This window comes from Penicillium hordei (assembly GCF_028827395.1).
Source record: "Penicillium hordei strain IBT 12815 chromosome Unknown utg000006l_segment0_segment0, whole genome shotgun sequence".
Taxonomy (NCBI): Eukaryota; Fungi; Ascomycota; class Eurotiomycetes; order Eurotiales; family Aspergillaceae; genus Penicillium; species Penicillium hordei.
This window is the reverse complement of record NW_026623147.1, coordinates 3,430,288-3,444,422: the sequence shown is the minus strand read 5'-3', so window position 1 is coordinate 3,444,422 and position 14,135 is coordinate 3,430,288. Positions and strand designations below refer to the sequence as shown.

At 50.6% G+C, this 14,135-nt stretch overlaps 7 protein-coding genes across 7 annotated transcripts; 4 read left to right on the top strand and 3 right to left on the bottom strand.

The window, feature by feature from the left end:
- Nucleotides 1-2,967: 2,967 nt before the first annotated feature.
- Nucleotides 2,968-5,116, top strand: N7537_011932 (uncharacterized protein; the record flags this gene model as incomplete). The annotated part of the gene is made up of 2 exons (XM_056902986.1): nucleotides 2,968-3,408; nucleotides 3,476-5,116. 2 exons carry the CDS (start codon nucleotides 2,968-2,970, stop codon nucleotides 5,114-5,116), a joined length of 2,082 nt encoding a protein of 693 aa, XP_056748273.1.
- A 292-nt stretch (nucleotides 5,117-5,408) lies between these two features.
- Nucleotides 5,409-6,898, bottom strand: N7537_011931 (uncharacterized protein; the record flags this gene model as incomplete). The annotated part of the gene is made up of 4 exons (XM_056902985.1): nucleotides 5,409-6,210; nucleotides 6,287-6,413; nucleotides 6,517-6,658; nucleotides 6,728-6,898. The coding sequence occupies 4 exons, from the start codon at nucleotides 6,896-6,898 to the stop codon at nucleotides 5,409-5,411; spliced, it is 1,242 nt and encodes a 413-aa protein (XP_056748272.1).
- Nucleotides 6,899-7,667: 769 nt separating this feature from the next.
- On the top strand, nucleotides 7,668-7,928 carry N7537_011930 (uncharacterized protein; the record flags this gene model as incomplete). The annotated part of the gene is made up of 1 exon (XM_056902984.1): nucleotides 7,668-7,928. One exon carries the CDS (start codon nucleotides 7,668-7,670, stop codon nucleotides 7,926-7,928), a length of 261 nt encoding a protein of 86 aa, XP_056748271.1.
- A 312-nt stretch (nucleotides 7,929-8,240) lies between these two features.
- Nucleotides 8,241-8,963, bottom strand: N7537_011929 (succinate:quinone oxidoreductase subunit C; the record flags this gene model as incomplete). The annotated part of the gene is made up of 2 exons (XM_056902983.1): nucleotides 8,241-8,854; nucleotides 8,921-8,963. The coding sequence occupies 2 exons, from the start codon at nucleotides 8,961-8,963 to the stop codon at nucleotides 8,241-8,243; spliced, it is 657 nt and encodes a 218-aa protein (XP_056748270.1).
- A 723-nt stretch (nucleotides 8,964-9,686) lies between these two features.
- Nucleotides 9,687-10,455, top strand: N7537_011928 (uncharacterized protein; the record flags this gene model as incomplete). Its single annotated transcript, XM_056902982.1, has 3 exons — nucleotides 9,687-9,840; nucleotides 9,930-10,065; nucleotides 10,125-10,455. The coding sequence occupies 3 exons, from the start codon at nucleotides 9,687-9,689 to the stop codon at nucleotides 10,453-10,455; spliced, it is 621 nt and encodes a 206-aa protein (XP_056748269.1).
- A 520-nt stretch (nucleotides 10,456-10,975) lies between these two features.
- On the top strand, nucleotides 10,976-12,389 carry N7537_011927 (FAD-dependent oxidoreductase; the record flags this gene model as incomplete). Its single annotated transcript, XM_056902981.1, has 3 exons — nucleotides 10,976-11,401; nucleotides 11,460-12,069; nucleotides 12,145-12,389. The coding sequence occupies 3 exons, from the start codon at nucleotides 10,976-10,978 to the stop codon at nucleotides 12,387-12,389; spliced, it is 1,281 nt and encodes a 426-aa protein (XP_056748268.1).
- Nucleotides 12,390-12,503: 114 nt separating this feature from the next.
- On the bottom strand, nucleotides 12,504-13,779 carry N7537_011926 (DMT family transporter; the record flags this gene model as incomplete). Its single annotated transcript, XM_056902980.1, has 3 exons — nucleotides 12,504-13,336; nucleotides 13,406-13,544; nucleotides 13,600-13,779. 3 exons carry the CDS (start codon nucleotides 13,777-13,779, stop codon nucleotides 12,504-12,506), a joined length of 1,152 nt encoding a protein of 383 aa, XP_056748267.1.
- Between the last annotated feature and the right edge of the window lie 356 nt (nucleotides 13,780-14,135).

The following is a 14,135-nucleotide window of genomic DNA, read 5'->3' as shown; positions in this document are numbered from 1 at the left end:
TGTTCTTCTACAGGGTTGGAACGACACCCGTAGGCTTCCTATGGCTAGTCATCCCGGATCAATGAACTCTGGAAGGTTTTGCCAGAAAATCCTACCGTTAATCAATCGATTTATAATCTATATTAGTTAACGTAATCGGTAAACGAGCGGCCACCCCAACTAAACATACAAATTTCAAATGCATTTATCTCAACCAAAACACCATTAAATTAAATCTAGTAAAATACATCATCTCTCTGGACATCTATTAAATCTATGCCCTGTCTCTCTGCACCCACTGCACCTTATAGCCCGCGTACGTGGTTCCAAAGTCGGCGAAGCGCTTCTTTGCCCGGGGGGGGGGGGAGGTGCTTCATCTGCTTCCACCGGCGTAGTAATTAATTGAGAAGCTTCTTGCATTGTTAAACCTGTATCAGCAGGTATCTGCCTCCGAGATCTGGTACGCTTTTGCTTTTGCTTCTCGTTGGCGGCACGTAATTCCTTGTTTTCTTTGGCGAGTAAGATTGCACCTTGCATTGTAAGACGGAAGCCTTTCACAAGCTGGTTTAATGTACGATCTGATGGGCTAGGCGGGCTTCGAGATCTTGTACGAAGTAAAGCTTTAATTGATGAAGCCTGTCGACGTAGTTCTTTCTCTATAGCTGGTGTTTTTAGTGTAAAATTCCGGCTTGATTCGCTCCCCCTGCTTGGGGGAGGGGTAGGTGTTCGAAGCTGAATATTGAGCTTTGAGATGACTCGATCAGGTACAAATAGTATTAAACCAGCTGCTGCAAAGCTATTTTTAATCGTTTCCGATTTAAAAGCTTTAATTCGTGCGAGAGGGTATGATTCAAGAAAATCAAGCTTATTAATATGATTGATCTGGCTCCGCATTTTGAATTCAACTATCCGACCATATGATCGTTTTAATACCGCAAAACAACTAATATCAAGAGGTTATAAAAGATAGGATAAATGCGCTGGTATAGAGATTGGTATCACCTTATTTTGCTCGCAAATTCCGTTAAATTTAGGTGTTAAATAACTACTATAGCTATTAAGAATCAAAAGCCGGTACCCCCCCTTTATACGCGAAGTACTAGGAATAAACAGCTTCTTAAGCCATCGAAGGCCTATTTCATCCGAAGTCCAACTATTAGGACTAACTTCAAAGCGCCAATCATCCGGTAAACTATCAAACCATAATTTAATAAAGACTTTGCCTTTAAAAATCATATATGGCGGAAGCACCTATCTAGAAGCATTTATATACTCAATCACTATCACCTATTTACGATTTCTAGGTTATAAAAGTGATCGCCGACCGTAGTATTCGCTTCGTATAATAACCTTTGTAGTTATAGTCAATCCTATTGCAAAGCTAGTCTCGTCAAAGTTATAAATATCATTAGGGTCGATTCCAAGTTGAATAATTGTCTTTTGAACCAAATTAAACCACTCCCTAATGATTTTAGGATCTTCACATTTCGCGCGCTCGTAATTATATCGTTTCGAGAATCGGGAGGAGAGGAGAGGATATCGTTTAATATAATTATATACCTATTTTTCGCCGACCGAAAGCACCGGGGTAGTTCCACGCTTTTGAAGAAGATTCGCTATTTCTTGTACTAGAGAGGGCCGGGGAGCTGCTCCACGTGTATCTAGAGAGAGAATCCATTTTTGAAGCGATTCCTCCTCAATTTCAGTCAATTTAGACAAATTGGCACGAGAAATCGCGCGTTGTTGTACTCCGTCAATTCGGCGGCGGAGGGTTGTACGTGGGACCGCAAATGTACGTGCAGCACGAGAAATAGAGCGAATCTCTCCATTTTTAAAAGCCTGGATAGCTAATAAAACCCTACCCTCTGGCTCCGTCAAATTTGACGATGATTGAGAGCGAAGTGGTGGCATAGTGGATGGTTGAATTAACTAAGTGCTAATTGATGGACGCGTTTTTTGGTGGGGTGGCCGCTCGTTTACAGTGACAGCTCGTTTACCGATTACGTTATAATCGATCTGTTTATTAAGCCACTTTTAATGCAAGATAGTGCACGCTGCCATTGGTCTCGATTCACACGCGCTGAATTAGAGCGTTGGGATATTAAATGCACTGATCATCCACCCTATTCGCCTGATCTAAATCCAATTGAAGAAAAATAGTGAATGTATCGATACTACATTTTTTCCTTGGTACCCCTGTAACGTATTTCACATGCGAGTGGCGCACACAAGCGAGCGGCGCAGTCCAAAACACATAGTAAATGCGATAAAGTACAACTTGATATTTCAACAACCACGTTTGCATTTGATCTCATTTTCATTCGATAGCTATTGATAAGAATTTTAAATGCTATATATCAATCTTAAGAAAATCGAAGACGTGCATTATCACGGTATTGAAAATTACAGTGCGAAACGCTAGGAATATATATATCATAACCATAAAGTCATATATATTTCCCAAACTCCCTAGAGAGGCTAGAAACTACCCAAAAAACATCAACCTATAAGGAAAAGCCCCTATAGACCACTGTTGTTGAGATATCAAGTTGTAATTTATCGCATTTACTATGTGTTTTGGACTACGCCGCTCGCTTGTGTGCGCCACTCGCATAGTTAAGTACGGGTGGCTGAGTCAGGCTTCCAACTACCGACCGGAGTAAACTACGTGTCAGACTTCATATTCATTCTTCATCAGTGAACAGCAACGACTAGAAGGCGATGGGCTACACCAATTGATATATCTAGTCTTTTTCACTAGGATGGACCTGTCTTTCTATTCAGAAGGGTCAGAGGATAGTGTCTGTGGTCGATCTGGACAAAGGTCGACCGGAAGCCAGGCCAGCCATCCACTCTGTCTACCTTTTGCGCACTATACAGGGATTAAGAAGTCCCCCGCTCAATCTCCCTCGATGAGGCTCTCAAAATCTCACTGTCCTTCCTTCAGTTCTCCCCCTCACTCCCCCCCATGAACACTGGTTCAACACCATGAGTGCCCCTCTCTATCGCCGCCGCCGACCTGCCGTTGCGTGTATCGAGTGTCGACGGCGCAAAGTGAAATGTGATCGTGCATTACCCTGTGGCCCATGTGGCAATGCGTCCCTACTGTGTGGTTATCGTAATCCTAATAATGGATTGACCCCGTCCGATCCCCGCGCTGGCCCGACTGCCACCGATCTGCCTACCTCGGCTACATCCGAGATGGATGGTACTCAGACTGGAGCTGTATCTAGCTCTCCCATTAACCTCACCCCGTCCAGCAGCGGTAGTGCCGGTGTACCACCACTCTTCACCTTCTCGTCAAGGTACACCTTCCCCGGGGATTTGGAGATGAACGAGAACAAGCCTGTGGACCTTCCTGGGCGCACCGTATCCCATGCCAAGAGCTTGGGTTGTGGCAAGCATTACATCCAATCGTCATTTAGACAGGTGAGCCAACGCAGCTCCTAGGCCAAGTCTCCCCAGGCAAGCCCCTTTTGCTGATAATAGATGCTAGTCAGAGCATTTGAACATTCTGCTGCACAGGTCGGACCATGCGGACGTCCAATCGCTCTGGGATCAATGCACCCATTACGCCCGGATCATCAAGTCAGAGCGGGCCATCAAGTATTACACCCAGCTGGGCCCGCCGAACATAACGAACAATCTGCTGCCCAAGTCGACCTGTGACCGCCTGGTCATGTTCTACCTGCACACCTTCGAGGCGGTCTTTCGGGTGCTGCATATTCCGACCTTCATGCAACAATATGAGCTGTACTGGAACAACCCGCAAGGTGCCAGCCGGGCTTTCCCATCCACCCTCGCTCTTGTCCTAGCCATCGGAGCCTGCTTCGTCTCGGAGGCGGAGGCGGACGAGCTTCAGCTGTTGGCGCCCAAGTGGATCGCTAGTGCGCAGTTTTGGCTCACTGAGAGCTTTGAAAAGTTTGGCATTGATCTGTCCGTGCTGCAGGTCTCTGCCTTGCTACTGTTGGCACGCCAAACAGTCCCTGACCCGTCCGAGCTAGTCTGGATCTCAGGGGACTTTCCCCTGCGCATCGCGGTCGGACTCGGCCTCCACAAGGAGACGCGAATCCATTTCCCGGAGTTTTCGCCTCTTGAGAGCGAGATGCGGAAGCGCCTGTGGGCTACCATTCTGGAGATGTCGGTACAGTCATCTCTGGACACAGGCATGCCGCCATCCATCTCCAGTGATGATTTCGACAGCGAGCCGCCATCCAACATCGATGATGTCGATGCCAGCAATCTGTCCACTGCGTCGGATATCGCAGATGGCTTTACCCAAAGCACCATTCAGCGGATGATGATGCACACTATGCCGGTGCGTCTGCAGATCCTCCGTTATTGCAATGCCCTCAAAAAGCCTCCGGGCCAGGATTACCAGTGGGCCGTGAAACTGGGCATGCAGTTGGATGCCATGTGCCATTCCCATACAGCAACGCTCCAGTCGTATCAGAGAAATACCAACCCCGACACGCCGAAGCCGACTGAATTCCAGATCCACCTGCTGAACATGTTGACTCGTCGTTTTCTACTGGCGTTACATTCGCCGTTCGCGGTAGACGCCAAAGCGGACCAGTCCTTCTATTTTAGTCGCAAAGTGCTCACCGAGAATGCACTCGCTTGCCTCTTACCTCTGCAGTTGGTCCCGCAGGCACCGTTACCCGGGGGCTCCTCACCGGAGAACCAGCAGCACGACCTCCTGGGGTTGATGGTGCGTGGGGGCGACTTCATTCGGCACATGCTGTGCCATGCCACCGCCATTCTCATCGTCGAACTGACCGCTGAGTTGGAGGAAAATGCCTTTCCAATCACAAACAGCCTTTCGCGGGACCTATTCTCCCATGCTATCGAAGAGTCGATGGCTATCTTCCGGCGGCGAATTCAGGCCGGGGAGACCAGTGTCGACATCTATGTCCTGTTCTCCTATGTCATGGCACAAGCTAAGGTGATGAAAGCCGGACTAGCCCCCCAGCGACACAACGTTGAACCTGCCAAAGACAGTTTAAATTTCTGCGGTGAACTACTCAGATTTCAAGCTCAAGTCAGCGCGGTCAGTTCTCTAGGATTGACACAAGGTCTGCAGGTAGCATTGGAGAGTGATCTTGGGGCTTCGAACTTGTGGGATGGCATGGTATGATTTTTTTCTTCTTCTTTCCTATCATAGAAAATAGATCCGATTCCTACCTTCGATCCTGCTCGCAACTCGTGTTGAGACATTGTTGAGGACGACTATCATGAGTTATGGCGTTTGAATATACCTTGTGATTACTTAGATATAAACGATGACAAAGACCAAACCAAAAAAAAAAAAAAAAGAAGAAAAAGGATATAAAAGAGAAAGCAAGCGCCCCCCTTCCATCATCTGGACGAATATCGAGTATATGAGACATTTTCGAAACCCTATTGGAGCCCCATCTATGCCTATAGTCTCATTCCAAGGAAGCTTTCAGCCTCGCTTCCAGCAAGGTCGCCTGCGATACGAGCTCCGCCGAACTCGCCGTAAACCCTTGCGGCATCCAGACTTTCACGAGGTCAAACCCGGACTCATTCAGCAAGCGCTCGAACTGGGCCTGGGTCCGCTCCAGCGAGGCAAAGGAGACCATCATTGTCAGGTCGGCCTGGGCCGAGGGCAGGGCGATCTTCGATTCGGGCAGCAAGGTCTCGTTGATAAGCAGCAATGAATCGGGCGCCATCGCCTCCCGGATCCGGGCCAGGATCTGTCGGGCCTGTGCATCGGGCCAGTCGTGCAACACCGTGCGGAGATAGTACGCCCGCGCCCCTGTCACGGTCTGCGGCTCGAAAAAGTCGTACCCCTGCGGCTCGATCCGCGCGGGGAGCTCCCTTTCCTGAATCGCCTCAATTACAACCGGCAGGTCTTGCAGCACGAGGCGGCCCCGGAGGTAGGGGAACCGTTTCTGGAACGCGATGATATCGCCACCCTGGCTGCCGCCCACGTCCACGAGTAGGACGTTGGACTCGTCGACCACCCCACCTAGTTTCTCCTCTACTGGGAAAAAGTCGAACCAGTTCTGGCCCTGGCGGCGGTGCGAGATCGTCATCACCGTATTGAACGCTTGCTGGTAGTAGGGCTCCCCGGCCAGGAAATCGAAGTAGTGCGATTTGGTCTTGGTGGTATATTGGAAGGGGCCGTCGAGGACGTTGTTCGGATTCTGCCAGCCTTTCTCTTGGAAGTAGGCTGGGAGTTGGGTGAGGACCATGAGAAAGTGCGTGCTTTCGGGTTTGGTTTATCTTTAGTGGACGCAAAGGGACCCTAGGGGGGAGAGAGGGGGAAGAAAATGGAACATACACATGAATGACGGCGGCAGAGAGAGGCGAGCTCGAGATGTAGGCGGCTGCAAGCGGGGTTGAAGCGTAGACGTCTTGCTTAATCTCGTTGAAGATTCCTAGTGCGGATAGGAAACGCATGATGCGCGCTGTATAATGGATTTTTTTTGTCAGTCTTCTGTTGAATATGATGATAATGATGCTTGTGATCTCTTCTGATTATTACAGTACAGAGACGGACGCATCACTTACACACAAGAAGAGGATCGGCTTTAGTTATCTCAGCTAGCTGCGATAGAGTCGCTATCCCTCCACCGGAGGACTCGGTATGTTGCGCTACCGCATCAAAGAGCTTCATATCAATGCCCAATCGTAATGCTATGGCTGGATAACCCTGCAGCGGATAACCACATAAGTCAGGAGTTCTCTATAGTAGTTCCAGCCATGAAGAAAGAAAGCATACCGCGAAGATCGTTCGTAAGGTGAATTCAAACGGGGATTCCAATTTCTTGCGAAGTTGATCACACGCTTGGAGGAGACGCTTCCGGTCTGCCTCATTCACCTGGAAATCTGTTGTAGAGGCTGCAACAGACTCGATCTGTCTGGTCAGATCCGTGAGATTGACGGAGGACATCGTGGTTATCGGGATGATGGGATTGTCTGTTCAATGCTTGTAAGAAAACAAACTTCTCCGGATTTTTGTGTCGTACAGGGCAATGAATGAATGAATTAAAATAGTAGAGCACACTCCCCAATGCTAATAATAGAGTTTCTGTATTGATATTGCAAGTCCCAATACTGCTATTTGATATTCGGGATGATTTAGATACCGTAGTCATCCCCCGTAGGTCGTGAGCTCCCACGGCAAATAAGCACCCAACCCGAGATAAGCCGTACCGCTCCTATCCAAACCGCTCAATTGCGGGTACTTTTCTCCGGATCGTGGCTGGGAAAATCTTTCTCGGCTCCAGTATACATTTGGTGCAAGAGGGGTGTGTTTAATAGGCTGAAGCTGGACGCGCTGCGGCTGGTAGGGTTAGCGCCGGGATATTGTGGGTCCCCAGTTGTCCGGAGTGGGTAACACAACAACACAACAAAGGTATTTTTAGTATTGTAATCCCGGGTAATTCCACGTACGGACTCATTGCAAGAGTGTCAAACATACATTAGCTACACATTGGGGCCAATCCATAAAGACATCTTCGACAGCCCTCCATAATGTATCATTTTTTTCATCTTTCTTTTGGAACATTCACGAGAGAAGCATAAGGAAACGAGGGGGAACTGATCACAATGTTGGAATCCAACATTAATTTCAAGAAGAGGCAAAGGTCCCCGTTTCACATCAAGTCTCAAAAGTCTCTCTCGCAACGAATCCCCCAAAGACGATAGTTGAAGCTCCCATGGCCGCTGTCGAACAACTGACTTCAGATACTATCCTGCTCGTCGGTGGTGATCCTGTGGGACCTCACTCTGGCCACTGTCCTCGCGGATCATGGAGCCAAAAGCGTCTTGATCGAGAGCAACTGCACCACGACGCGCTGGCCCCATATGGATCTGACGAGCACACAGAGCATGGAAACATTTCACCGCCTGGTCATTGGCTGGGGCGGACGACAACTGGTGTCGTCCCACGAAGCGGACTTAGTCCCCGTCCGACCTGATGCCTTGTTTCGTGGCACAGAAGTGAGGTGTGGGATGCGGACATAGCCCTCGACATTCTCTCTTAGGCGGTAGAGAGGTGACTTTAAGAATGTTTATATACATTCAAACCGGGTATGATATTCCAAGGTGCACAAAATGACTTCTAAAAGCAAATAGTAGATGCCAGCCACTCACGTCTCGTCTCGGTCTTGCTACAAAGCCTGTCTAGCAAATTGTGTAATCCTCTTTGAATAACTACATGTACTGGATGACTACTCTCTTCTTTGAAACACAAATCTAGCCAATGAACTTTGCCATGAATGCCACCTCCCTCAAACATAAGCCACCAAGCCGACGGCAGCCAACGCCGATGAGCCGACAACCGCCCATGCGATCTTAATAAACTGAGACTTACTATCCAGCGTGTATCCGGTAGTGGAGATAATATACCGGATACCATTAAAGAGATGGAAGGTGAAGGGCCAGGCGACGAAGAACTTAAGGATGACCTTAGTGGCCACCGACAAAGAGCCAAAGGCCGCGACGAGGGCGGCTGACGACAGATCCCAGCCGAGCCAGGGGGCTATCAGGTAGGAGGTGCCGAAGAGATACAGGCCGCCGGCGAGAAGAAGTCCCGTGTTTCGCTCCATAGCAGAGCTGACCGAGTGAACCTGCCATTTATAGATGGCCAAATGGGGCGCTACAGGCCGCCGGAGGCGTTGGCGAACGAGTTCTTCCTGGGCGAATTCCGGCTTGATCACTCTTAGTGGTGTTGTGACGGGCTTTGTGGTCTGCATTCTAGAGGCAAGAGTCGGGTTGGTTAATACATATCCACGTTCAATCTTCTGCATATCATACCGGACTTGTTGTTGCCACACCAGACCCATGATAGGCCTAGTAGACGGGGATACTACTGCGGCGCGGCGTAGACCGAGCATAGACGACGCTGGGGACTGTTCATCAGCTGACATCCAACACAAGGGGGGAGTGGATGATACAACGGAAGACTCACCTTTCTGTATCAACATCATGTTTTTCTGGATGGAACCCGCCATGACGGATGGGGTGTGGATGCTTCACGAGTAACGGATAGAGACAGAGAATGAGCTGGGAGAGGAGAGAAAGAAAGAGTCAAAAAGAAAGAAGGAGAGCACTGCAGGAGGAGACAGCCTAGCGTTGTTTGACCCCTGCTAACATCCACCGGCCTTGTCATTGGAATCTGAGGCCTTACATTACGGGTACGTAGGTATTATGTAATTTATGTATTTCTTGGTTAAGTTAATGTGACACACAAGTTTAACGGAGCATGGCGTCCATGCCGCCAATCACGCTCTTCTACAGAGTAGAACTGGTTGCGGATTTGATATGGATATATACGTATCATATAATAGAAGGTAGAATAGTCTTACATAGGGGACAATGGGTGCCCGCGTGCCGCCCAAATTTAGGATGAAAGGTACCTAGGAGGTAATATGAAGAGATATATATCTTACCACTACCATCCTGATCACCTTATTTAAAATCTAACATCTTCCATAATCCTAACTTTTCTTAGTAAATTGGATATTTTATTTTAGGTATGGATAGATATAAGCATTCTCTACCTATATATAAAAATATACCCCTACGTTTGAGTAGGTAGATATGGTTTGATAAGCAGGCCTTAGATCGCATGCACACAATGGATTAACCCATATCCATTACCAATCCAACTTAAAGTGCGAGTTGGGTCGACCAGTTTACGCTACCAATACGGGGTTCCTCGACGCTCGACGCGGATGGGGAATGATTTCGCCGCCGCTCAGGAGCTGCTGCGCAATGCGAAACCAGCCCGCGGTAAATTCTCGGCCTCGGGCTTTTGCCGCGCCCTAGTAGGGCTTGTGTTGAACATGGTCAATGAGAGGGTCGAGTTCGGCTTCCACACTCCGCCGTGTATGTCCATCCAAAGGAAAGAGTTCCAGGTTCAGACACTGGACATACCGTGACCCATCGGGCATACAGCTATTCTTGTACTCCGGCAGGGGCAATCCCGGTGCATCTCGTCTCCTCGAACCGTGTGAGTCTGTTGTCCGGCCGCACTGCAACTCCAGGGCCGTGTCTGTATCGGCTCATTCACCCCGGATGGACGGGCCAGAAGGCTACACAGTTACGGAATGGGTCAGCAAGTGTTTCTCGGGAAAGTGCCTCACCAGACGGGCCTGCCGGTCTTTGTGCAGTGGCCATGGGCTCTCACGGTCGCACGGGGCCCGAGTGACGACTGTACTGAATCCCCTACTACGCTACTCACTCCCGGTGCCGCGCTTCGACGAGGGATTCTTTGGCTTTCGCGATATGCACGAAGTTGCTGCGGGTATTGTAGGCCAGGCTCTTCATAACCGCCTTCAGCCCTCGGACCGGGCGGCCGAAGATGTCCAGACGATCTCATTCCTTCATCACTCTAACACAGTGAAATGTGAAACTGCCCATCCACCAGTTCCACCAGCATTTGGAGCGCCTGTATGGTGGGGAGTTCCAGGACGTCGAGAGAACTCGGGCGGCTGGCATTGACCCCTTGATTAATGACTATCTCGAGGCTGAGGGGCAACCATTCAGTTTCCCTACTTGGGCGAGGATTAGATCTAAATAGTATCATGGTTCATTCGTGAAGAGAGTTGATTCAACTTTGATTCTTTGTTTTCTGTCTATAGATCCGTAAATTCAAACGATATTGCAAATAAGTCTTGTTGATTCGGGTGTTTCGAACTGACAATGTCAGCCACCACTACCGTACTACCACTAACTACCGCTTGGATATATGTAAGCTCGCACTGCAGCCGGATCAGCCTCGGGTTTCCCGAATTGAGGCTGCTCTGGACTCCAAGCTCTTGATCCTCGTTTCATGGCAGAAGCAATATCCCGACTTTGCGGGCCTAGACCGGATTATTCGGCAGGATTTGCTCTCAATTTCCCGGCCATTCTAGGTGACATTGAATCATCCCACACATCCTGCATTATATACTCTATGCCGCGGACAAGGGGACTTGAAACTAAGTGCAACACATAGATAGGCAGACAGAGAGAGAGCAAAATGATCACCTCCGAAACGAGCCAGAAACACATCCTCATCGTGGGCGCAGGACTAACGGGGCTGATCCTGGCTCAGGCGTTGAGATATTTGAGTCAGACTCAGAATGCGGCGAACAGTCAAGTGCGATACTCGTATTCGATCTACGAGCGAGATCCGTATGCCTTCGCTCGCGGGGCAGGTTGGAGCCTCACCATCCACTGGGCACTCACCGATCTGCATAACATTCTGCCCCCAGACATTCTGGCTAGCTTCAGCGAGTGCCTGGTCAATCCTGGCGCTGCCGAGCAGGGCAATCCAGGCAAATTCCAGTTTCTCGATCTCCGAACAGGGAAGCCGAAGGAGTCCTGGCCGATTCCTGCCAACGCCGCCTCGCGAGTCTCCCGCGAGAAACTGCTGGCGCTGTTGATGAGGAATTTGGACATTCAGGTACGATCCGCCCATCGTTGTCATGCCCTCTCACCCAATGGCTCATTTCAAGCGGTAGTGGTCCAAGAAACTCGCCGACATCACTCACCCTAGTGACTCCTCGGTGACGGCGCATTTCACCGACGGGAGCAGCGCCACGGGGGACCTGCTTGTGGGTTGCGACGGGGCGCGCTCGATGGTCCGTCGCCTCCTTTGTCCAGCCATCGCCATGCCGCATCGGCTCCCCGTGCGCCTGATCGGGCTGCGCGTACTGTATCCCGTGGAAAAGGTGCGCCAGCACTGCGAGCCGATAGACGTGCATTTCTTCCAGGGCGGTGATCCCCAGACAAATGTGTATTTCTGGTTCTCCTTCATCCATCTCCCGCGGCTCACGGATCTGGACACCCATGCCACCTGCCAGATCATGATGAGCTGGCCCTATCAGCCGGGATTCCTGGGCCACGAGACCCCGACGGAGATGCCCGAGAGCAATGCTGACCGTTTGGCCTGGATACGCAAGTTGGCGGCCGACTGGGCCGAGCCCTTTCGGCAGCTAGTCTATGATCTGCCACCTGAGACGGAGTTGAGGGAGATTGTGCTCGAGGATTGGCCGCCGAGGTTGGATGCGTGGGAGCATCGTAAAGGAACGGTGACGCTGGTGGGTGATGCGGCACACGGGATGACAATGTGTAAGTCCGAGCTTCCCTTGGTTTATGGGTGTATTATGGCTTAGGGCCGAGGAAAAGCTAACGGAGAAAACGCAGTTCGCGGAGAAGCGGCTAATCATGGGGTGATTGATGTCTCGGTGCTCATTAGGCTTTTAACTGCTAGCACGAAGGGGGAGAGCCCGACGGAGCTGGAGGACATTATCCAGGAGTATGAGTCGGAGATGATTCAGCGGACGCAACCTGCTGTCCTAAAGTCGAGGCAAGCGTGCATCGACGCCAATCATTACGCACGAGTGAAAGGGTCCAGTCCTTTGATTTCTAAACGGGCAATGAAAGATTGATCATTGGGTAGATAGTAAGACTGGGGGGAGGGGAGAACAGTTAATGCCTTGGGTTCGAAATAATCAAGAAGAATCAGTTGCAGAAACAAAACTCATATAGGATTTGATACACTGTTAAGCGAATGATGACTCCTGGTGATCCTTTGCAGCTATCATCTCGGTTCCCTCACCATCAGCTACTTCATTCCTGGATCTCTGCTTCCATGCTGCCCCGTCTTCCCTGCGCCCCTTGAGCATCATAGTGGTCACCACACTGCCCAGAATCAACATCCCCCCACCCACGCTCACCCAGCTCGGACTCTCGCCCCACACCACCGCATCCATGATCAAGAGAAACACAATCTGGATATAAACCATACTCAACGTCCGGGGGCTGCCTCCATGCTGCATACTCGTGGCTAGCAACATGTGGACGATAAACCCAGACACCCCCAGAAACACCAGCTGCGCCCACTCCGCCGGATGGGGCATCCTCCACGCGTCAACACCGGTGATGGCCAAGCTCAACGCGGTCAACCCAACGACCCAGGTCGCAAAATGGTTCACCGTCACCGCCGGATCCGCATCCTGGCCGATCAGCGGCATCACGACGTAGGCGGCGGCCCCGCCTGCGACGCCCACCAGACCGGCTCCTACGGCCGCAATCCGCTCGATCGACCTGGTCTCTGTGGAATGCGGGAGGCCCCACATCCCACCCATGCAGAAGAAGCGCCTATTACTGGTTTCCGGACGGATGTCGGTGGCAGCAAACTGGATGTGCTCCCACGGCTGGGAGACGAGGACCACGCCCAGGAAAGAGACGGCGATTGCGAGTTGCTGCGTCCGCGGGAATGGCGGCACTCTTCCCAGGAGGCTGGAGGCATATGCGGCTACCATCGGGGAGAGGAAGTTGATCACAGTGGCCTCCGAGAGGGGAAGGGCACGTAGAGAATAGTAGAAGCCCCAGACTAAGGAGTGCGGCGATGGAAAGTTAACGGCCCGGTTCTTTCTCATTTAGTACATATGGTAGGACTTACTCCCAAAGACTCCTGTGATGCTTCGAAGCGTCACCAGTAGCCAGAGATTGGTTTTGCGAAATGGCACGCCGGGGATTCGGGCGATAAGTATCCAGAGCCAGCTCAGAGTTATTACGAAGCTCATCATTGTGATAAGAACCTTTGGCCCGGGATCAGTTGGGTTGCCAATTTTCGTCTGAGTCTGGTTGACATACCTGTCCTGTGTCCAGGGCTTCATTCTCTTGAGCTGCCGTCTGTAGCAGTTTGGCAGCTACGGCGGTTAAGGAGGAGATCAGTTGAGCCAGGGCCATGAGGAGAACACTACGGTTCTGTCGCCAGAGTTCCCTCCATCTCCTCTTCCTCTTGACTTGGGTCTGGATGCTTTCTGCAGACATCGGACCTGTTGATCTCAATGATTCAAGCCTTCTGTGCAGCCACGTTACCTGGAAGATAATGTGACGGCATACCAAGTATGCCATATACCTAATTAACCCAGGTCGATCCCGGTACATATCCTCCTCTGATCAGGAATTCTGCTGCCACCTCCCAATCCCTCTGCCGCCGAGCAGGGATTGAGCAGAAATCATGCTGTTTGATAAGTCAAAGCGGAGTCCAGACGCCCTAGAGGCTACCCATTTAAGACCGAATTTCCCGAATTCTCCGTTCCGAAGCTGAATGGCCACCACGCCCAATGGGAGTGGTTACAACCAGGATTATCATGGAGAAACCCTTGGTCAGTCTCTTCTAAGCC